This window comes from Paramisgurnus dabryanus, chromosome 12 (assembly GCF_030506205.2).
Source record: "Paramisgurnus dabryanus chromosome 12, PD_genome_1.1, whole genome shotgun sequence".
Classification (NCBI taxonomy): domain Eukaryota; kingdom Metazoa; phylum Chordata; class Actinopteri; order Cypriniformes; family Cobitidae; genus Paramisgurnus; species Paramisgurnus dabryanus.
In genome coordinates, this window is record NC_133348.1 from 7,075,202 (window position 1) to 7,100,783 (window position 25,582).

A 25,582-nucleotide genomic window follows, 5' to 3' on the forward strand; every position below is an offset into this window, starting at 1 on the left:
CTTCCGCATCTGTTGTGAAGCACATGCGCGAGACTAAAGTCACGTGACTGCAGTGACGCGGATGATGTGTTATTTTCAGACATGTTTGCGAAAGTTTTTTTTTTAAATGTACAGCGTGTGTCTCTCTCAGACTGTAAAAAGCCTGGGTGCACACAAAAAAAGGCTGGGGCGCACCAGATAACACGTCAGCCGCGACGTACGTCATTCGCGTCACTGCAGTCACGTGACTTTAGTCTCGCTTCACAACAGACCGGGAGAGAGACAATGCTGAATAAACGTCGTAATTTTTGTTATTTTTGAACCAAAATGTATTTTCGATGCTTCAACACTTTCTAACTGACCCACTGATGTCACATGGACTACTTTGATGATGTTTTTATTACCTTTCTGGACATGGACAGTATACCGTACATAGATTTTCAAGGGTCAACAAGCTCACGGACTAAATCTAAAACATCTTAAACTGTGTACCGAAGATGAACAGAGGTCTTACGAGTTTGGAACGACATGAGGTGAGTCAATAATGACATTATTTTCATTTTTGGGTGAACTATCCCTTTAAAAACACATTAGTATACACAAAATACACATTACACAAATAGTGTTTAATTTAAAATTTTACTCTCCAAATGCAGTCCCATGCAAAGCCAGCTGGGAACCACAAGTCCACTGCCTGGTTAGATATATTTACTAAAATAATTCAATTAGTTTCAACACAAAATTATTAGGATAATTTCCTTCTTACAAATTTATTAAAAAGTGGATTTTACATAAAAAATTAAGTTGAATTTACTCAATAATGTGTTCATTTAGAATTACTCACATTTTTGTGTTATTTTTACTCAAATTTTGGTTAAAAAACAAGAATAGATTTTTTTGAATAGAATTTACTTTTTTTTTGTTAAATTTACTTAGGCGCATAATTGTTTTCTAACCTGTTAAACCAGCGCCAGAAAAATATTTGCTGTAAACATGCAACTCGTGTATGTATTGTCAAGTTAAGTGTCATGTTTGAGCAAAAGCGTCTGCTAGATGACTAAATGTAAATGTACTGTAAAACCGGCCTTAGCAGCAACGTGTCTTAAACTGTGGAGTGGAGGGAGGGACTAATTCACATATTCATAGATCTACGTATACTAAATGAGATAGAAAGGGTATAGAGTTACATTCAAGCTATTTTTAAGGCATGAATATAGATATTATTTTCACAGAAAAAACTTTTACATATGCCGTTTTGATGCTCAAAGATGAGTTTTAGGCTGTAAAATTATTGATTAAAAGGGGGACTGCAGTAATGTGCATCGCTTCATGCTTATTACAAGGAGTAGTGTGTCACTATTATGTATGTGAATAAATAGCAAACATGCATGTGAGATAAAGTATAGATTTATTGTAATACTAGTATGACATTACAAACACCCCCTATATTTACGATTTGATATGATGCACATCCTGTGTTAACTAACGAGTGACATATGTCAAAGGCTCACACTTTTAACACAGCAAGTGGCAGGCATGCTGAGTGTACTTTGCACTAATATGAAAGTGCCAACTGTAGATCTCAAAGTTGACAGGAGGATCTGAAGAGTAAAAGATTGAGGAAAGTGCCTCATTCACATAACGCACCCCACAGCGATTCTTCCATCACACCATCAGCGTTAAAAAACACCCCAGACGACATCAATCACCTCCATAGCTCCTTTTCCAGGCCGTCGGTCCTCGCCATGCCTCTCCGGCCACCAGGCTGCAGGAAGCAATGGGGGGCGAAGGGCCCGGAGCACGTGTGGCACTAATCCTCCAGCTTATTTGTTCATTTACCGAGAAAAGGCCGATATCTTTAAGAAACAGATCGTGAAGTGTCGGATGCTGTGAATAATTGCTTTTTCATCCCAGGCTTACGGAACAAATTGAATTGCCGTTGAAGTGGGGTGAGAGTTGCCGTTTACGCGGGTATCTTCTGGTTGGTGTGGCAAAATGCCTGACACACATTAGGAATGGAAAGTGGACTGTTTTCCTAGCGCTTCATTCATATTCATCGACTGGAGATGCATTCATTACTATTGACATTTTTTAGCGCAGCTCTGAAAGGCATCTGGAATTAAAGGCCATCACAGAAAACTATGGGCTTCATCTTTCCTTGATGGTTTTGTGCTTTGCGGGAAACCAGAGTCATGTTACTAACAGTGTTTGGATGCATAATAACAATGAATTTAAAGAACGCCTGGAGATTTAGAAAGGTTGTCTTAAACGAGTGCCCTGGATCTTTAATGTGATCGCAACACATGGTTGTTTAAGTCTGTCTTTGCAATAGTGGACGTTTTAACCACTTGCATAATGTTTTATTTAAAGCATGCAGCACGTATTCTTACAATGTTCTTGTAAACAAAGAAAGTCGTCTTTTCCTCTTATCTGATATATTGCTCTCTGATTTCCCACCCAAACTCATATTGAAATTTCTGACATATTCACCCACTATCACAAGAAAGAAAATAAAATCTGTTGCTTAAACTCCACTTTCATTAAAAAAATCCCAATAATTTACTCACCCCCATGTCATCCAAGATGTTTATGTCTTTGTTTCTTTTTTTAACTTTCCAGGATTTTTCTAAAGTGTTTCTTTGCTTTAGTAGATTTAACAAAAATAAAATGAGTAAAATGTTAACATCAAAATATGAGTTGAAATAACATAATAATTTGAAAAATTTGAGTAATTCTAAATGAACACATCATTGAGTAAATTCAACTTCATTTTATCATGTATAATCCGCTTAAATTTGTAAGAAGGAAATTAACTTAATAATTTTGTGTCGAAACTAATGATTTTGTCGTGGTATTGCGGAATTAAATGTTCCCAGTATTAAATTTTCCCGGTACCACCGTGGTCACATGATTCGGTAAAACGTTAGGTCTTCCGGGCAACACGTGTAGTTTTTTCCGGCCAAGTAAAGCGAGTGGAGGGACGCGGGAACTACAATTCCCATAATCCCATGCGTGCCACTCTGATGCCTCTCTACAAGTGTAGCGACAAAAATAATATTAAAAAAACTAGGTCAATTGAGGGAATGACTCAATTCTTAAAACCTGACTGATTGGGAGTTGTTTAAAGTTGACAAACTAAACTGAAACTTTTTTATTTTATTACATGGTCTAATTATTTTTGTCCTTTTTATGAAAATTGTAAACACTACACTTTTTGTACATTGTAATGTTCAGTCTTGTTTAATAAACACTTAAGCCAGTTTTTCCAAGTCTTCATTTGTTTTTCCCTCATGCAAATGCTTCAATAATTACCGTACCACGGGCATCATACCGAAATATTACTGTACCGTGATTTTTTGATACGTTGCGTAGTATCATGCTAATATTGCTAATGCTAATGGTCTAATCAGATTCAATGGAATATGCTAAGCTATGCTAAAAGTGGTATCGCGAAACCTGGAGATCAGCTGAATGGATTCCAAAAGGGTAAAAATCAAATGTTTAACTCCAGGACAGCTGGAAAATGAGCCCTTTAATGCCTAATTTTATGATTGATTTATTTTTTGATTTAATAAATTAAGCACCAACCTTTCGATGATTTTAGATAGAAATGTGGAAATAGATAGAACTTGTCAAATTACATTTACATCCTGAATGTCTGCTGAATGTAAAGTTGTCAATGTCAGACTGTCTATACCATATAATTAATTCAGTTACGCTTTGATCACATTTATGTTTACCTTCAGCAGATCCTTCTTCACACAATTCTTCGTTCCAATCTCTTCTGCTTTCTCAGCAACACTGCTTTTTTTGGTGTGAAAAGAGCTAAAGTAGATTGGCACTGAACTGATGAACAACACATGACAGAAAACATCTGCCAACCTGTAACACATAGTTTGCTAAAATACAGCTCTGGCCGTACATACTGTAGACGTGTACTAGAGTAGGGTATCATTTCATTCAAACTTCAGATCAGAACAAAACAGTCTGGCTGGTTGAGAAAAGGCAAGACTACCTACACTTAAAGTACATCTGTATGAAAAAATGACGATTGTCTGCTGGTTGTCTCTGTTTAGACAGAAATGATGACGGTGCTAATGAGCCGTTGTGGGGCCAGCATCACTGATGCATTGTAGTTCTCGGTAATAGATGCAGAGCCATTACTGAAATAAAATAACACATAGAGTTGATGATATCTTTCCTGATGCCATCACTGTAAATGACAACAACGAGTCTTATTGGCCACAAGAGGCCACTTTGTTTTAGAGCAAGAGTTGCGGGTTTGACAGGTTTAAATTTTGGATTGCTCAAGCTGCACTAGACATGATTCAGTTTAGCAGTTTAGACCCTTTCGTCCGTGCCTTCATTTTTTTTCTTTTTTATATTAGCAGCTCAAATCAAACAAAATTTTGCAGATACATTTCACACATTGACAGGGTTCCTGTGGAATTCCCTGAAAGGTCTTTTAAAGGTCTTCCAAAGTCTTTGGAAAAATACCAGGTATCTTTTTTGTCCCTTTAAATTTTAGTTTCCATTTATCAAAATGTAATTTTTCCATACCATATTTTTAATTGTATTGTTTCATGCATTTTTTTATTGTTGAAGAGTGCCAAGGGGATGACGTGTTTTTGTTGGCCAGCCTAAAAGATTGCAGCACAAAACATATTCCCTGATAAGGACATATACTCATTGAATTAATCTTTTTTTGGGAATAGTGTCCATGATGCATGATGGCGGTTAAAGTCCCAGTTCAGACAATGTCTGTAGTCCCATGTAGCAACCACCCTTTTAAAGACACTTCCATTCACAGAAATTAGATTTTTTTTGTCAGGGAAAGTCAGGGAAAAGTTAGGGAATTTGACATTTGCCTTAAGGGCGATTTTTAGTCGTGCGTAGGTCCTACGGCGTAGCTACGGCGTAGGCTATCCGTAGCCTGTGCGTAGCTCTGCGTAGCCTGACGCGCACCTCCCAAAATTTCTAACAGCGCGTCGGCTCTACGCGGACCGTAAGCGCTGTGATTGGTCCACCAGAACCCCTCCCGTCAGGTAAAAAAACTGCGTCATAGGTATTTCCGTTTGAGACGGTGAAAACAAAGATGAGCCAAGTTGAGGAGTGATTTAATTCAAACTGAAACATAAGTCGCTGTTTATTTACTTCCATCATTGCTGGTCTTCTAAAATTATACACAACAAGTTGCTATTTCTTCTTCGTTTGTGGGTTTACTTGCTTAGCTTCTTCTTCTGTGACGACTTCTGCTGCTACTGTGGTTACACGCGTGATTACTGCCAACCAGCGGTTTCGCGTGTGTTTGCACGTCGACGCGGATGGCGACGCACAAGTATAAATGAAAACCGACGCGGAACCTACGCCGTTGCTGCTACGCCGTAGGACCTACGCACGACTATAAATCGCCCTTTAGAGTGGGAAACCTGATTGAGCCCAAATGGGCTCATGGATATTTTGACAGTTGATTTGATGTCGCATGTCCTGGAGTATAGTTTGTTTTTTACATGCACGCATACATACGCCTTGTAAAGAATAGTTTATTTGGCTCGTATATGTACACAGCATTCAACGCATGCTCATTGCGACAAAATACAATGCATCTTCTAGGCTACATACTACATTCTCCTGTGCATGCAAAGTACGCTCGTCACAAAAAACGGCGGTGCGCCAACTATTCTGATGATGAAATTTGCACCACACACACTGTACACGAACCCTCACGCCTGCGTAAAAACAGAACTACTAGCTTAACCTCCTAAGACCTGAGTTTTGGTTTGTCTTTTTTTTTTCAAATTTCTTCCAGCTATTCTGGGGTTAAGGGCTCGTTATAGTTGTGCGTAGGTCCTACGGTGTAGCCGCGACGGCGTAGGTTCCGCGTCGGTTTTCATTTATACTTTTGCGTCGTCGTCTGCGACGATGTGCAAACACACCCTTAGACCACTGGTAGGCAGTATCCACACGTGTAACCACAGTAGCAGCGCGACCATCAAAGAAGAAGCTTGGTTAACCCACAAACGAAGAAGAAACAACAACTTGTTGTGTATGATTTGAGAAGACCAGCAATGATGTAAGTAAATAAATAGCAACTTTTGTTGCAGTTTGAGTAAAATCACTCCTCAACTTGGCCATTCTTTGTTTTCATTGTCGCAAAAAACAGAAATACCTATGACGCAGTTTTTTTCTGACGGGAGGGGTTCTGGTTGACCAATCACAGGGTTTGTGGTCTGCATAGAACTGAAGCGCTGTTAAAAATTTTGCGAGGTGCACGTCAGGCTTCGGATAACCTATGCCGTAGCTATGGCGTAGAACTTACGCATGACTATAAATCGGGGTTTAGGAAGAACCAATAAATAAAATAACCACATATTTTTCTATAAACATAAACCAGTGTAAGTGTCCACATTTATGTAAAACAGGTTCCAGTTACACAGAATTAAGAATTATGGTGCAAACAACAAAAAATGTGATGTCCACATATGTGGGGACACCAGGTCTTAGGAGGTTAAAACGTAATACCGTTTCGTCATATATATTGTTTTTAGCAGTAACAACATAAACAAACTGCTTTCGTGGACCAAACGTAACTTCTGGTAAACTTATGCAAAGAATCAATAAAAATAAAGTCATTTTACTAAGCTAAAAAAAAAACAAGTAGATTACCTAAGTTCAAATCATAGCTAAAGAGTATAAAAAAACCCTAAGGTAACATTACTGTGTAAAATTAATGTATACAATGTTGACTACAATTTGGTTGCCAAACCTTTCTTTAAAAAGCAGGGATCCATTATTGTCGTCTCTCCACGTCTTTTAGAAACAAAACGTGTGTTATTATCGGCAGGTTCAGTTTAGCCACTAGCCAGACCATTAAACAAACAGAGACCAGAAGTTAAGTTCCATCCTGATGTGCAATCGCATCAATGCGAGTGCATCCGATAAAACCATCTATACAACAGTTCACAAACCCTCAAGTGTTATGTACATTTTCATCTTTTGTTTGCCCTTTGTTTTTTACATGGATGTATATTTCGACTGATCTTGTTAGTTAGTACATACTTTGTTTTGTTTATAAGACGGCCATCATTTGAGTTGCATTGCATCTGAAAATGAGTTATTTTTTATCTTAACTTTTAGCTTTTCTTGGTTCATTTGACGGGCAGATGTATTATTTCAGCTGAATTACACAAGAGTGTGTATTTAAATTAATAACAAGGCAGATTCTCACCTCCGTTCTCCTTTTCACTCCCGTCTAAAATGACATTAAACACATGTACACATTCTCAGACGATAATAATTCATTAAAAATTGCCTTTACTTTTAAGAAATAACAGTTTTGGTATTAACACATACTGTAATGCTTCTGACACGCCACTGAGAAAGTATGCATACTTATTATTTATACAGTCTTTGTTTAGCGTTAAGTAACTTTCTGTGCCCTTTTGTTATATTTTGCTTCTGATAAAAGTTTTAAAGCAACATATGGTAGTCGCCTTTGACCTTTTTCTAACAAACCTTCCTCACGCAGACTAAGTTTTATTTTTCATTTATTCTTGCTTCGCATTGCATATTGCAATTTACTGACCTTTTGTGTGTCTGTGTGGGCTGGTGAAGCATCAAATTACTGTAATTTTTTCTCTGTTAGATCAGATGTGTGTATCAGTTGTATGTAGGGAAAAATTAAAATATTAAAATATACAAAATGCCTCCCTGACCCCCCTAGTGCATGCTAACATATATGGTCTGAGACATTGAGACATGGCACTGATGCGGGCTGCCTATGTTCAATTGTAAGTTCCTTATTTGAGCTGCGAGTGTTGCATACCCACAATGACTTTGTGTTTCTGCATATCTACAGTAGGATAGGTCCGGTTTTTACAAACAATAATTTAATTACAGCAATGGCCCAAAAAACATGTTGGCTTTATAAATGTGTGTTATATTTGCTGCTGAATGATTGCTTCTAATTTCACATCCATGCATTTGGCATGTGGTTTATACAAAGTGACTTTCAGTGCATTTCAGCCACGCATTTTATACCTTATATTCTGTACTTATAAGCTTGGTTTCACATCATTCAGGCTTTTGTTTTTGCCAATTATAAAGACGTGTTAAATGATCGTTAGAGCATTTAAACTACCTGCCTACTCTGCTAACTTAGGAAAAGCGATTAGTCAGCAGTAATACAGAACACTACAGTAGTGCATAAGTCTGCTGTTTACATCGTTTTCGGTCGCTGTGACCATTACCTGGTGTTATTTAAAGTCACCATGAATTAGAAGTAGCGATTGTCTCTTTTTCCCCGTGGTGACGTATATCCAAGTGAAACCGAAAAAAGGCAGGGCTGGACTTGAATTCGTCCATCAAGAACTGAATTTGGGTCGTGTTGCTAATTGCTAATCGCAGCTGATTAATTTTAACTAATCATTTTTTATTAAATATTATGAGGGCGTATTATTTTTTTTCACAGATATGTAATTTGTAAAAATACCACAATATTCCAACACAAATTTATATATTTATTTATAATAGAAAACGGGTATCAGGAAAAAGTCCATCAATCCTTCACAGAAGTAATCCGAAATATATTTTCAAATTTAATTTGAATTTTTTTTTTTTCAAAATAAACAAAAAATGGCCAAAAAAATATATGTACTGAAATATATTTTGAAATATGTTTACCAAAATGTATATTTAAAAATAATTATATTTTAAAGCATTTATATTCATGGCGCATTGGAAGAAAAACTTTGTATGTTACAAACCTTTTAATGAAAAGATTAAATATAATTTATTTTAATTTAAAATACATTTTATACTTCATACATTTTATACAAACTTATGTTTTTCCCATATGGGTTGTAAAATTTGATTTATTTGTTTTTTTATTATATGTTAAAACTAAATATATTTTTAAATAAAAAATATATTTAATTAAGCTTTACTTTCTACAAAATGTACAGTATTGTGAAAAAGTCTTAGTCCACCATGCCAGAATTAGATTTGTTGTTTTTGCAATGTTATAGCGATCATATATAATTGTTTCTCAGTCTCTTTAATACACTGAAAAAAAATATTAATTGAATTTAATAAATTTTTTTAAGGTAAGTGGTTGCAATCAATTTATTTAAGCTACATTTAAACAAAAAAAGATTAGTAAAGTAAAATAAAATATAAAACTTCTGTTTAAATGTAGCTTAAATAAATTGATTGTAACCACTTACCTTAAAAAAAAATATTAAATTCAATGAATAATTTTTTCAGTGTAGAATACATCCAGAAAATACAGGAAATGTGTATATAGTATTAAAAACTATATACAATGTAAACTGATGTGTCAAGTTTTTAGTGTGAACTCATTTTCCACTTGAACAATAGCTGGAAACTGCAGGATCTCTTAAACCTAAATAAAATAAAATCCTAATTTTAAAGAAATTTGTCTTTTTACTTAATTCTGCTCAAAAACCCTTAAGAAGTGTTTAGTGTCAAAAAAGGTCACAGTAAACACAAAGGATACCTAAAGAAGACATTTACAAAATAATTTGTTTTATTTCTTGTGCATATTTCCTGTATTTTCTGTTTGTATCTTAATAAAATAGATTGAAAAATAAATATGGTTGGACATTAAAACTTCTAAAACAACAAGTGTGGTGGTGGCCTAAGACTTTTGCACAGTACTGTATTTAGCATATATTTAAAACATATTTTTGGCCAAAGAAATGTATTCGCGTCCAGGATGGCGCTGTTACCGGAAGCTAACTATTATAGTTTATAAAGTTTAAAATATCAATGTGATTTTTTTTTAAGAAAAACATCTATTACTCACAAAAGACCTTTATTAACTCCTTGGAGCCTTGTTGATTACCTTTGTGAAGGATGGATAGCCTTTTAAAGGGTTTAAAGCCAAAAGTTGTTCCCTGATCCCTGTTTTCTATCGCTATAAAGCTTGGAAGACTAAAGTCATTTACTAAAATAACTCTAAATGTATTGGTCTGAAAGATGGTAAACATATTTATCTCGGATTGCTTGAGGTTGAGTAAATCATGGGGTAGTTTTGATATTTTGGCTAGAATATCGCTTTAAAAGCACATAGCAAGCAATTACAATACGAGTGCCATTCACAGAATAATGTTTTAATAATAATAATAATAATAATAATACTTCTCCTAAATTCTAAATATAAAAATTAAGTGTTGATCAGAAGAGTTCAAAACAACAGAAATGTTGTGATGTTTTCAGACCTTGAATGCTGCCATGAAAAAGTTCATTACAAAACAACATGGTACACATTTTTACATGTATTTTTAGAAGAGTTGAATATTTCTTTGGGTTTAACTTTAAAGTTTTAATGTCTTGTCATAGTCTCAGTCACATTGCTTTTGGTGACTTTTTGTCACTCCTGACATGTGCTTTTGTTGAAATTCAACAAACATTGAAATGACTTTCATACTTATATAAATGTAGAAGAAGATAAAAGGCAAATCTGAAGTGGTCTCTTTTTTTGCGTGACTTTATTACATGTAGCATCTGACACAATGGAGAAAGACACTTCTGGAAACCAGCAAAGTAAAAAAAAAAACGTTATTAAATGCAGTTAACCTTTTAGTAGTCGAATGACGCTGATAAATCACTTAAAACTAAAAACAGCTACAAGTTTATAATCTTCACTTGTTTTCCAAGCACAATCTGAGCTTAAGCTTGTTTATTTACGTCATTCCTCTCCATTGTGCTTACATTTACCTTCATTGTCCTCCAGTGGTTTTTAACAAAGACATTTGGTTGTTTTCATTGCTGTCTGGGACTGTCATCTCTTGTCCACGGGGGATGAGTTTTCTCATTAAATACCTCCCTAAAACCAAACACAAGTTGTCGATTACAACCGTCCATCGGTAATCTGTGCACACGCTGCCTTTGTGTCTAAATGCTCTTTGTTCATCCCGTCTCAAACCTTATCAGGCCCCAGCACTGTTTATGTTGACTCACAAACCAAAGGCAGGTGGAGTAATAATTTGTCCCAGAATCATCTGGCGAGCTCGCGATTGGCCGAAGGAACATAGTGATGAACTTGTTTATTAAAAGCTCATTGAAGTCTTTTAATTATGTGAGGCCAAACAGTAAATACCTGCATTCTGAAGCTGAGAATAAACCAAAAAGTAATTATGATTTGCTTTAATGAGCTGTCGCTGTGATCTTAATAGCTTTTGAAGATGGCTGACCTCATCTTCTCGAGTGTACGTGTGCTGTATGTTGTCACAGTTGTTTTGCTTGGTGTGCATCTGGTCAGAATATCTTTTGAAGGTTAATGTTCATCATTTATTTTTTACCCACTTTAAGGTGCAAGCCCCATGTGTAAATCTAACAGGTTTTTTGTCACATGAACCACCATTTTAGACTCGTAAGTCATGCAAATACAAAATGTTTAATCACTGTAGTCAAGTAAAATGCAGCAGAAAATATATACATATATACAAAGAGCAGGTATATAATAATGATAAAATAATGTGCAGTGCACATAAGTATAATGTTTTATTATTTTATTTGAAAATATTTTTCGCCTTTTTTACTTCAATGTCCACAACAATATTTGAAGGGCCTTCACTTACAATTTTTCCCCAGAAAATAGAACTAGAAAAATAAATATTTATTATAAAAATAACCCAACACTGATAAATACCTTCATTTTTTATTGTTGTAATCATTTTAATGTATGTTTGGTCTTATTTTACATAATTTTCTTGAGGATTCCTAGTGGCCCCGGACCCCTGGTTGAGAAACACTACCCTGTGCATTATAAAACATTGTACTATTTTTTTACTATACTATACTATGACCTATTTACTTTTAAATAGTTCATCTAGAAAATGTTGACACCTGGGTTCAGTTGCATAAAGTGCTTTTTTAAACTGCTAGTTTTAAAAAGTTAGTCATGTATTTTTTTTCTTCAAGACTGATCATAACTGTTTTAAGTATGTTAAAAGGTAGATTGGTCTCATTTCAATCCAAATAGTAAGTCTGATTAGCCCCAACTAATTGCTAGTTGGTCAGATTAGATTTTAAGACGCAGTCTTAACTTAATGGATATGTTTATGCAACTGGTTCCTGAATGCCTGTGAGCATTGATTGGCCGGTAAACACTCAAACGTCATTTGAGCACATATCAATGACATAAAGTAATGTTCTGTGGTACATGCAGACACTTAATTTATCAAAGTGTGTGTAAAAGTACAGCAATTTCCAAAAGTGATGCCCAACTTTGGACTATTTTACATCTTCGCTCTTTGCTTTGGTGTGTTTGGTGTATGAACCGAGTAACTGCTTTGAAGAGTTTTTAAGGAGGTTTGGCAAAAAGTTCATACATTATATTTGCAAAGTTTATAAAGACAAAGCCCAGCACAATGACTACAAAATGTCACCAAAAAAGAGCATAACAGAAATGTATTATGGATAAAAATGTAGGCATTGTATGCTTTATTACCTGTGAGCTTTTTGTTTTTCTATGCAGTTTTCTATATTTAAAGATGGTGTGTGTGTACATTTTAGCGGCATCTAGTGGTAAGTTCGCAAATAGCAACCAACAACCCACCCCTCAATTTTAAAACGCATAACGCATATGGTAGCCGCCAGAGGACAAACATGTCATTGTCTGAGACAACTTAGGGTTGAAACGTTTGTCCATTTAGGGCTCCTGTAGAAGAAAATAAGTATTTGAACACCCTGCTATTTTGCAAGTTCTCCCACTTAGAAATCATGGAGGGGTCTGAAATTGTCATCATAAGTGCACGTCCACTGTGAGAGACATAATCTAAAAAAAAATCCAGAAATCAAAATGTATGATTTTTTTAACTATTTATTTGTATGATACAGCTGCAAATAAGTATTTGAACACCTGTCTATCAACTAGAATTCTGACTCTCAAAGACCTGTTAATCTGCCTTTAAAATGTCCACCTCCACTCCATTTATTATCCTAAATTAGCTGCATAAAGACACCTGTCCACCCCATACAATCAGTAAGAACCCAACTACTAACATGGCCAAGACCAAAGATCTGTCCAAAGACACTACAGACCAATTGTACACCTCCACAAGGCTGGAAAGGGCCACATGGAAATTGCCAAGCAGCTTGGTGAAAAAATGTCCACTGTTGGAGCAATAACTGGGGCTCCATGCAAGATCTCACCTTGTGGGGTCTCAATGATCCTAAGAAAGGTGAGAAATCAGCCCAGAACTACATGGGAGGAGCTGATCAATGACCTGAAAAGAGCTGGGAGCACCGTTTCCAAGGTTACTGTTGGTAATACACTAAGATGTCATGGTTTGAAATCATGCATGGCACGGAAGGTTCCCCTTCTTAAACCAGCACATGTCCAGGCCCGTCTTAAGTTTGCCAATAACCATTTGGAGGATCCAGATGAGTCATGGGAGAAAGTCATGTGTTCAGATGATAAGGTCATTATATAAGGTCTTTATACACCACTGATGATATTGTTATGTATATTATATTGCATTTCTGTTGAGACATCCTTCAAATATGCACCTGTAAGTTCAATTAAGATTCCTGAATGCACTGCCTTTGGCCAAATTATTTTGTCTAATTAAACCTTAAAACATATGTTTTGTATCATACAGCTCATATTTTGATGGTTTAATCTAACCTAAGAGGGCATTAAAAGCAAATATTTTACAAATCCCCCCACACATCACCACTACTGTACATACAGTACACAAAAGCTCTGAAAACAAAATTATTGTTGTTTTGTCCGGATTTAATGATGGTGAATACGTTTCTATTTATAGCACAGTTTGGTTTTCTTCACTTGTCACATACATGAGCTAGATTTGGCACCTGTGAAGTTGGCGCCGCACCTGCCGCCCGCACCACATTAGCTGTCAGATCTTATTTCCTTCACTACATGTTTGTAGCCGTGTCTGTGAAAACTGAAACAACGTCATTAGACTTTAGCTTTAAATGAATCCTCTTCACGCTTCTACAATCATTGGTGGCTTCAACACTTGACTGAAATGTTACTTGTTTGCTGGAGTTGGTCAAAAGACAATTAAAATGAGACTTTTGGTTGGCCGTATGTCAACGTAACCCTAACAGAAAAGGCTGATGGTTGTTGGGTGTAAATATTACCTTCATTACCTCTCTTCCAAATGCTTCTACTTTATCAAATAGACCTTGTTAAGGTAGGAGCTTCTCTAAAAGAAATCCTATTATGTGAGTCTTTTTATGTCTGCCATTAACAAATCAAATACTGGTACGCATCCACGCTAAGAGCATTAGTACCACATTGGCAAATCTTGCAACACGGACTGCCAACATCATCTTAATGGAGTTGTTTTTACATCCATCTGTATCTGAATGAATTGAACCTAATGTTTCTGTTTTTCAGGGCCTGTTGGAGCAGGTGGTTTCGAAAACTGCCGGTCTCAGTGTGGATCAACTGGAGAGACTTTATTCGGTGCTCAGTCAGTGTATTTACCAGCACCGCAGAGACTACGACAAGAGCCGTCTGATCGAGGTTGAGTGATCTCACACACACACACATGCACAGATAGATCAATATGATGTTCAGTGACATTAGATGTTATAAATTAGATTTGTTCATCACACTTTCTGAAGTCTGTATGTACGAGGCAGTGACTTATAAGAGTGTCTGAGATTAAAGCTGCAATCTGTAACTTTTGCCTATCTATCACCATTTTTAAGATGGGGACACACTTGAGGATTTTTGCACAGATTATGAATGTAATTTGGTCATATTAACTGATCTTTTCCAGTTGTGTTTACAGTCATATGATAAAATCCCTAAGTGTGTAGTGTCCAGTCTTAAAATGTTAAGTAAGTTATTTTAGGGAAGTCACGCCACTCTGCGGCCATGTTTGCAATGCCTCCAACTAGTTATTTCAGTCATGTATAACTTAAGTCCTGTTTACTTGAAAAGGTAAAGACGGATATCTATAAAGTAATGTGCTAAAATCACAATTAAATCACATATTACTGTCCAACAATTCAACCTGACAACAACTGTACCATAAATTTTGTTTCTTAAAGAAATATTCCACTTTCATTAAAACTGACATTTCACAATACTTTAAGATGTCAAATAAATCTTTGGTGTCCCCAGAGTATGTATGTAAAGTATTAGTTCAAAATACCCCACAGATAATTTATTATAACATGTTAAAATTGTCACTTTGTAGGTATGAGCAACATTTTTTTGGGTGTGTCCTTTAAATGCAAATGAGCTGATCTCTGCACTAAATCGCAGTGCCATGGTTGGTCAAGGGACATTCAGGGGCGGTATTATCCCCTTCTGACATCACAAGGGGAGCCAGTTGTATTTTTTCACATGCTTGCAGAGAATGGTTTACTAAAACTAAGTTACTGGGTTGTTTTACATTTTCTAGGTTGTTAGAAGCACTGGGGACCCAATTATAGCACCTAAACATGAAAACAGTCAGATTTTCATGATATATCCCCTTTAAAGAAATCTAGATAATTTACCCACCCCCATGTCATCCAACATTTTCATATCTGTCTTTGTTCGTCGAAAAGAAATTAAGTTTTTTGAGGAAAATATTCCAGGACGTTTCTCCATATAGTGGACCTCAACAGTTTGCGGTTTCACTGTAGCTTTAAAGCATATAAACAAGCCCAACTGAGACATAAGTGTCTTATCTAGCAAAACGAATGTCATTTTTGCAAAAAAAAAGTAATTTTTAACCACAACTTCTCGTCTTGCACTAGCCTCGTGATCTTACTTATTATGTAATCACGTCAAAAGATCATGCATGATGTATGCGAAGCTACTGCTTCAGTGTTTCCAAGTGTTGAGAGAAAGAGGACCGTTCAGACGTTGTTGTATGTGGAACGATACTAATTAATGTCTTTGTGTCACTTTATTGTTTAAAATGGTGCGCAAGTGTGCATTTCACTTATGTAACGTGTGACCTTTTGGCATGATTATTTTAGGGTTGTGCCAATAGACGATACTATTGTGTGTCGACGATCGTCAGACATATCGCTAATAGCGGGCTTTCATGATTGTAGTTGGCGATAGTTGTTATTATTATTAACATCATCATAGTTTCACATTAACATGCGCATTGCATGCTTTTCGTCGCATGAGAGTGTTTGTGGGCTTTACTTTGCGCGAGAGATTTCTTCTCGCACACACGTGGACTCAATGCGCGGCATGGACTCCTTCTAGCACTTGTAATACTCCTAAACTTGTAATACGCACGGCTCTATCATTTCCTTGTACTAGAGAGGTTGTTAGGCGCAGGGGTTAAAAACAACGAGTTTGTTTTTTCCCACTTCCTGGCACGCAGGAAATTTTAGAGCGCCTGGACTTAATGACGCAGATGGACTAATGGCATCAGTTTTACAAAGGTTGCTGTTATGACCGTGTTGACCTTGCTTCTTTATTGTGCACCAATCAAGTGACTTACAGTAAATAAATAAGTAAAAAAATGAATAAATAAATAATGATTAAACTACTGCCCCGATACTATCGTGTGTCGGAGATCTCACAGGCTGACGATAGGATGATCTCAAAATGGGGCATATCGCCCAACACTAGATTATGTAATACGTGAGGTCACACTGGCACCTTAACAGCTAAAATGGCAATCGTATCACTAGATAAGACCCTTAGTCCTTGGTTGGGATTAGGGATGCTAAACAATTAATCGCGATTAATCGTTAGCAGAATAAAAGTTTTTGTTTACATTAGTGCTGCACAATTAATCGCATCGCAATCGCGATGTCAGCCTGTGCAATTATATGACAGCAAAATGTTGCAATTATATTTAATAAATAAATGTGTGGACTTGTTAACACAAACTTTCTGATAACAGTTTGATGATTTTCCTTGCTGTTTAAAAAAAGAAAGAAAAATGAACAAAAAAGGCAGTGTACGTGTGGCATGCACGTGTGTGGGGTGCGTCGTCACTTATACCAGAGCGAAGATGGATGCAGAGGAGGTTGACAGTGATCTGTTAGCTAAAAAAAACTCTATGTCTGTTGTATGGCGGTATTTTGGATTTAGGATTACTGACACTGAGCAGTTGCTACATCACGTGGCAATACAAAAACATTTCTAGTTTTACAAATACAAATTTTAGCTAAACTGTGTGTGGATTTTTCTTAAAACCCATCAAGTTGACTCATGATACCATTTAGTATAATCGCACATCGCAATTTTAGCATCAATAACCGCAATGGGAAAAATTACCCAAATCGTGCAGCCCTAGTTTACATCACATATGTGTGTAAACTGTGTATAATAAATATGTATATATATAAATATGAACACATTCATGTATAATTTTAAGAAAAAAAAATGTATATATTAAGTATTTATATTTATATATAATATAAATTATACATAAATATACAAATGTATATACACATGTAAACATTTCTAAAACATATACATTTATGTGTGTACATTTATTTATACAAATTTATTATACACAGTTCACACACATATATGATGTAAACAAAAACTTTTATTCTGCTAACGATTAATCGCGATTAATTGTTTAGCATCCCTAGTTGGGATACTTTAAGCTCAAATTGCATTAAAAAAATCTGCTGCGCATGTGCACAATCGCATCATGCGACTTCGTACTGAGCCCCTCCCCCAGAGAATCATGAGTCGATTGATGATTGGTTCTTTTATCTGAAAGGTGGGACTTCTGTCACCGGAGCGGCCATATTAAGCATTGCATCTTTCCCTATTCATAGTAATGAGAGTGCCCGATGTTGTTATATCTTTTATATTTACGTGGCTTAAAAAACAGTGAAATCTGACCCGGCAGCTCGACTTATTGATTATTATTATTATAAGTTTACTGTTGTGAATCATGATAAGGTAAATTGGCAGTTTTAACACTAATTTTGGTTATTTTTTACAAAAAAGTTACAGATTCCAGCTTGTAATGTTACTTTTCTGTTGGCTTTAATTTTAATTGTTCATCGAAAGATATATATTGCCTTATGTCAGATATAATACAAATCAATATTATGCAATACTTAGTGGCAGCAGTGTTAGACGATACATCTGTGTGATATGCTTTAATACCTTTAATTACAATGTAAATTATGTTTTATCTACACATTTTTGCGGTCACAATCATTGAATCAGTACAGAATTCCAAATATCATAACAGTATTAACTAGCTTGTACCGGTGTGCTCACCGATCACTTTAATGTTCACTTCAATCATGTGTCGTGTATGACGGCAGTTCAGCTGAGATAGATATATAGAGACCGAACTCAGGCACGTTCAACAGCTGCTGTGTGTTTAAATTACGCTGCCGTGCCGATGCTGCCGGTCCTCTTGGGAAATTATGTGCGCTGTTTTCCGATACAATAGTAATGGTAGCTGCCCAGCAGAAACGGATTAGAATTGCTCCAAGGAATTATGGCCGGCGTGACTGAAAGCTAATTTGCATGTTGTGTACCATTTCGTCTTCGAGAGTGCCCTAATGGAGCCGTATTTATTAATTCCAGGATGGTTCAAAATCAAGACCATCTGGAAAGCCTGTGTTTGTATGTTTGGATTATATTCACCTTTTCTGGTTTCAATTGGATTGTTGAATGTTTTGACTTGCAGCTGAGATCAACAAAGAAAAGCTGAAATTGAATGCGATTTTGTTAAATGTTCCCTTGTTGTCGTGGGCATCTTAGTGCCTTGAGAAAGTCTAAAAGGTTCATTATTGATGATCAAACATAAAGAATGCAATGTGCAGCGCAAGTCAAAAACAGGTAAAGCAGTTTCCTAACCAAACACAATGTGAAAAAGGAAAACATTTTGATTAATTTCTTTGTTATATAATGCCGGGTAGCTCCTGCCACAGTTAAGTCTTATTTGTTCAAAGTTAAACTCCAGACAGACTTCATACAACATTGACTATGTTTACATGTACACCAATAATGTGATTATTTTTAATATTCAGACTAAGAAATGAATCGCAGTGAAACTCCAGCAAACCTTTTGATTCCTATTAACATGCAGTTTCTAATTATTCAATAATAATTGTGGTTATTATTCACATAGCCCAATGCACGGCACAAATGATGACGTTGCATATAGGTTACTGTACACTGTTTTCATTTATTTATGTTAAACATACCATGAAAATGTGACACTTTCCATGTTTAAGTGCAATAATTCTGTCCCCAGTGCTTGTATAAACCTAGAAAATGTGAAAAAGATCAACCCAGTAACTTGGTTTTGGTAAACCATTCTTCACAAGCATGTGAAAAAAAGAGGTAATTGAAATTTGGTTCCCCTTGTGATGTCAGAAGGGGATAATGCCACCCCTTAATCTGCACTATCCAACCATGCCACTGCCATTTAGTGCAGAGATCAGCTCATTTGCATTTTAAAGGACACACCCAAAATGTCCCCTTTAAATGACAAACGCGTTCCTATGGACGCATTTCGTTATTTAGTGCCGTGATAAAGACAGAAATGTGACCAGTCACGGAAAGTAGGGACACAAGTCGGATCTGGGCATTTTGAGTTATTCACATATTCTGAAAGTGCAGTTTCTAAGCTTTCTAACGATGTGTAACACATGGAAATCTGATAAGATTTGGAGAAGTTGTGGCCATTTGAATATAGGAACTCAGAAATACTCAAACCGAGAAAATCGAGACGAAAGGGACTCTTCTTTTCAGCTGGGGGAGACAATAGGGCTCATTTACATCTCATTTAGCTAAGCCATGCCCCCTGTAAAACCCTTTTTGAGATGTTATAGCATCATATGTAGTATTTTATGACCAAATGACAACCCGCAAAAATAAACATGACTCTTTTACCTTTGTGGGGATCACAAGTCGAATCCAGTCTGTTTCAGATTATCCAATGACCATATTTTTCCACAAATGCGTATAATCCGTGAAATATAGATTGTTTACATCAGATTTCGCATGAATGTCTGGTAATACAATATAATATATAATCTGAAGACTATTTAAATCGTAACATGTAAGGGTATATGAGTTTACACTCCGTTAAACACATGAACCCGCCTTCAAAGTTTGTATTTAAAATAGGGAAGTAGTATAATAGATCATCCAAACAGCGCCGTCGAAAACGTGACATCCTTTAGAGCGGTTACCAATGGCTCGCTCGTTCCTCCTTCACCCAATGACTTCATGGAAAATATTGATAGACAAAACATGTAGCCAATTATATGAAGAATACAACGATATCTGTGTAACTTCTGTGTGTTTGGACTCATGCTGCGCTGCAAGAACTGACATACAGATGACGTCAAAGTACCGCGAGAGCGAGTCGAAATTAAACTACTCCGTAAGATTTCTTGAAGAGCTCTCGCGGTACTTTGACGTCTTCCGACTGCGGCGCCGCATAAAGTCAGTGACGCGGCTGACGTACGATGCGGCTGACTGTTATTTGTTCCGCCCCAGCTTCTTTTATTTTTCTTCTGTTTTGTGCGCCCGAGCTTTACAGTCTGGGGAGACGCAGGCTATAAGTTTGAAAAAAAAAAACTTAGCAAACATATCTGAGGAACAGGGCAGCGCGTCACTACAGTCACGTGACTTCACGCTCGAGCCGGAAGAGAAGACAATGCTGAATAAAGTCGTAATTCTGCTATTTTTGGACCAAACTGTATTTTCGATGCATCAACACAATCTTACTGACCCACTGATGTCACATGGACTACTTTGATGATGTTTTTATTAACTTTCTGGACATGGAAACCATACATAGATTTTCAATGAAGGGGAAAGCTCTCGGACTAAATCTAACGATAAAACATCTTAAACTGTGTTCCGAAGATGAACGGAGGTCTTCCGAGTTTAGAACGACATAAGGGTGAGTCATTACTTACATTATTTTCATTTTTGGGCGAACTATCCTTATTTAGTAGTCACGCTGTTCCCTTTGGGGGCGGAGGCGAAAACACAAGCTTATACAGTATGTAAATATAAACACAGACAATGACGCCCCCCGCTGCACGCTAGAATCTCCGGAAAAACAAGCCTATTTTAACCGCAAAATGTACGCTTTTAAATATACAAAAACTGCTATCTCAAACATGGAGAGGCTTCTTCGTGATCTCAACTAACAGATTCTGCAATAAAACGAAAATCACAAATTTCGAAAAAAAAACTTTGTTTCTCATTTTCTCGAAACTTGTAGTGCCGACTTGAGTCCCTGGTTTCCGTGACGGGTCACAAATATTATGACAATGCCTATAATGGTTTTATATGCCACTGTTGTGTTCTTTGCGCTGTTCTGGATGAGGGCAAGAGTTCAGAGAAGACTTTCTAATTTCAAGTTTACTACGAATTTACATTCGAGCTGTGTTTACACGGCCGTGTTTTGCGATTAAAATCAGCATACACCACGTTTTAATACGATTATACTTGTGTGAGATTAATTGCATTATTTTGAAGGAAATATTGTGTTTATTCTGTGTAATTGTAATTTTCCAAAATCTCAGTATAATCGCATTATGAGGGTGCATGTAAACGTAGTCATTTTGTCTTTCCATGTGGAAAGAAAAATAAGTAGGGATGCACTGATGTCTGTGCCGATACAACATTCGATTACTTAGAAAACAACTTCTAATATGATCGGTACCGATAGTTTTGCTTTTTATTTCAAATTATTGTGAGTGTTTAAACTAGAATTCTGTTGTCATTGTCTTCCAATTCATACAATCACATTTTGCCAGGATATAATCCGCCCTGTTCGTTGGCTGTTTTTAAACAATCAGTCGATGTCCGATGGTGGTAAAAACTACTTTTATCTGCCGATACATAGGTGCATCCCGAAAAATTAGTTGCACAAACACCATAAGCAGAAATGGATATAGTAACATTTAGTGACCCAATTATTTGAAAGCACCAGGCCATAACTAAGCTGAATAAATAAGCTTTAATATAAGTAAGGCATTGATGTATGATTTGTGGTGATTGTATAATATTTGGCCGAGATACAACTATTTGAAAATCTGGAATCTGAGGGTGCAAAAAAAATCGAAATCACCTATGAGGCTGTTTACACTTGGCATTAACATGCGTTTTCGTCGATCGGATCACAAGTGGACGACGTTAATGCCAGGTGTAAACGGTGTTCAAAACGTTTTGAGCTCGTCCACTTTCGACCACTTTCAACCACATTCAGAGGTAGTCGAAACCACTTTCGATCGCTTTGGAGTTGCGGAACGCATATGTGGTTGAATGTGTTCGAACAGCCACACGCGACCGCCTTCTCTCCGCCCATTTATCTAATCTGAGGTATTAAACACAAGTTTTACGTCTTTTTTTGACTTCTGGCGTGAACATACGGTGAACAGCACTATTTTTAGCCTTTCATTGATAGCCTACAACTAAAGCGGCTGATCTCCGTAGTTTCGTTTTGAAAGCGTGTGAAAGTTGCGCGATCCTATTTCATCAATTGCGCTGAAAATTCAGAGAAAGCTCCAACATATAAACGTACAAAACACTATGCAGCATGTATACTTGCTAAACAAGCAGTGGACTCTGACATAATATTAGTTTGCGTCCATATAAACTCATAATTACTCCCGCTCGGGTTTGAATGACAGCAGAGAGACTCGCCCACCGTCTCACAGACCACCCCCTCACAGTATTCAGGACAGATGCGGTCGAAAGTGGACAAAAGAGACGGATTTAAATACCAGGTGTAAACGTAATGTGTCTCTCTCGTCCACTTGTGATCCGATCGATGAAAACGCATGTTAATGCCAAGTGTAAACAGCCTCTTTAACTCTTTCCCCGCCATTGACTAGTTATTTCGTCAATTAATGAATCCTGATGTTCCTGATGAATTTTTATGTTAATCTGCAATGCCGCGATTATCACAATACCAGGATTATCACACTTACCCAATTTATGAAAAAACTGAAGCCAAAATGTTATTTACTCATTTTAAACTCTGTTTATGTTTTGATAATCATTAAGAATCTGATATTTAACTAAATTCCTTCACAAAAATGGAATTATTTCAGCTTTTTGCAAAAAAAAAATATTTTTAAAGAAAAATAAAATGTAAGAGTTTACAAGCAGAGTAAAAATATAGATAGGATAAAAGTTTTTTTAACCTTTGTTTGTTTGTTTGTTTATTGTTTATTTGAAAGCAGAGGGTCTGTTCTTTGATTTGATATATTTGTATGTTTATATATTTTAAGAAGAAAATTTTCTTGGAAGACTCGTGAAAATCACAAAAAATGCCGGCGGGCAACTTTTCAAAAAAATGGCTGGCGAGGAATGAGTTAAAGGGCACCTATTGTAATAACAAGATGTAATCTCAGGTGTACCCAGAATGTGTTTGTGTAGTTTCAGCCCAAAATACCCCAGAGATCATTTATTATAGCATGTCCAAAATGCCCCTATTTGGGTGGGAGCAAAAACGTGCTGTTTTAATGTCTGTACCTTTAAATGCAAATGAGTTACAGCTCCTCACTTCCTTACAAACAGACAGTGAGTGATTTCCGTTCAAATAGATCTGATTAATACAGTCTGAGACAATGGTATCTAGTGAACAGAGTACAACTCGCTGAGGGTGAAAACAAGGTTAATGCAGAACTTGGTGGGCGGGGCTTTATCAATGTGACCTCACATTGAGAAGAGAATCAAAACGGCATGTCTAATGAGACTGCTTTGGTTTAATAGGGATTAAAAAACAAGGTGCCGGTGGATTGTGTTCACACACTGCCAACCCACATTATGTCCAAACACCTTTTAAAAGTGGATTTTACATAAAATAGGTGCCCTTTAAAGTTGTCCTTAGATATTACTAATGATAAATACATTTTTGATATATTTACGGTAATTTACAAAATATCTTCATTAAACAGGATCTTTATCTTATATCCTAATGATTTTTGGCATAAAAAATCAATAATGTTGACCCATACCATGTATTTTTGGCTATTCCTACAAATATAACCGTGCTACTTATGACTGGTTTTGTGGTCCAGTGTCACATATTTCACTTAATTTTTTTCTGTTTATTATGTCTTGTCCATCTTGTGATATCTGGCTAAATCAAGCTGTTCATTTCAAGGTGTTCCCCATGACCTTGTTATAGCTAGTTATACATGAGCAATATAAAATGTGATATTGTATAATCATGATATCATATCAGTCTGAAAGAAATACATTCTGGGTCACCATTAACAGCTTTATACTTTCCACAGCATGTTTACATGTATTACACAAAAGCCTAAACCAGAAGACATGCCGAAAATTGGCCACTTGAGACCCTGTTTTCTGTCTTTTGCAGGCAATGGAGAGGCAAGTTCAGCATTTCGAAACATTCCTGTGATGAAAAGAGGGCTTTCAGAGAGATACGCAAGAGAAAGAGCAGCGTTCTGAGCCAACACGCTGAGAGTCCGGACGTCTCCGTCTTTAACGACAGCACGGACAGAAAGGTGCAGACAGTCGAAACAAAGGCGATATTGGTGCTTATCCTCTCAGGTACCTGGACAGAACCAGTCTACAGAACCAAACACAAAACTTACGTTTCGTTCTTTTCGTTCGTGTTTTTTTGTAAACTCTCATATTTGCCACAGTGATCGTTTTTGGTGCTATTGGGTGCTATTGTTTTTTCGTCGCCTGCTCTTGGTTCTCCTCATAAACGAGCAAAGAAAACACAAACAGTACAGAATAAACGATTGTGTGATGTCACCGTGCAACCTCAGCCTCTTGTTTACTGGAAGCAAACACACACAACGCAGTGACAGATTCTCACCAGCAGGGGAAAAAACTGTAGACGGATGGTGCGATATGAATTACAGTATAGGTCGATGGAAACAAAAAAAACTACGCTTTCCAGATGTCTAGCCACGCCCCCCTGTGATGTCACACTCTGTCAGCATGGGATTTATCAACACCCACACGGATACTCCTGCTATCAAAAACAAATTAAACGCTATTTTATAAAGACGTGATTTTTGCAGGATTTTAATTGTTTTCTACTGGATGTTAATCGTTTGATTCTGAAGTCTCGGAACCTTTCCTTATGAAATGAAACAGTTTATAGAAAACAGACAAAATAACAAAGGTTATTACTTTTGGTCGTATGAAATCAATCTTAAAGGGACACTACACTTGTTTTGAAAATATGCAAATTTTCCAGTTCCCCTAGAGTTGAACATTTGAATTTACCGTTTTGGAATGCATTCAGCTGGTTTCCGGGTCTGGCACTTGCACTTTTAGCATAGCTTAGCATAATCCATTGAATCTGATTAGACCATTAGCATCGTGCTAAAAATAACCGTTTTGATATTTTTCCTATTTAAAACTTGACTCTTCTGTAGTTACATCATGTACCAAGACTGACCGAAAATTAAAATTTGGGATTTTCTAGGCTGATATGGCTAGGACTATACTCTCATTCCGGCGTAATAATCAAAGACTTTGCTGCTGTAACATGGCTGCAGGAGGCGCAATGATATTACGCAGTGCCTGAAAATAGTTCCCTGCGATTGAAAGATACTAAGGGGACTATTTTCGGCTGCTGCGTAATATCATTGAGCCATGTCATGGCAGCAAAGTCCTTGATTATTACGCCGGAATGAGAGT

At 36.6% G+C, this 25,582-nt stretch overlaps 1 protein-coding gene across 1 annotated transcript in view; it reads left to right on the forward strand.

Annotated features, from left to right (window-relative positions):
* The window catches only part of atad2b (ATPase family AAA domain containing 2B), a 136,348-nt gene extending 111,769 nt beyond the window's left edge, over positions 1-24,579 (forward strand). The window contains exons 27-28 of the mRNA XM_065256339.1: positions 14,375-14,503; positions 24,282-24,579. Of these exons, the coding sequence (XP_065112411.1) occupies positions 14,375-14,503; positions 24,282-24,323 (171 nt within the window). The 3' untranslated portion in view covers positions 24,324-24,579. The remainder of the gene's footprint in view (positions 1-14,374; positions 14,504-24,281) is intronic.
* Positions 24,580-25,582: the final 1,003 nt, after the last annotated feature.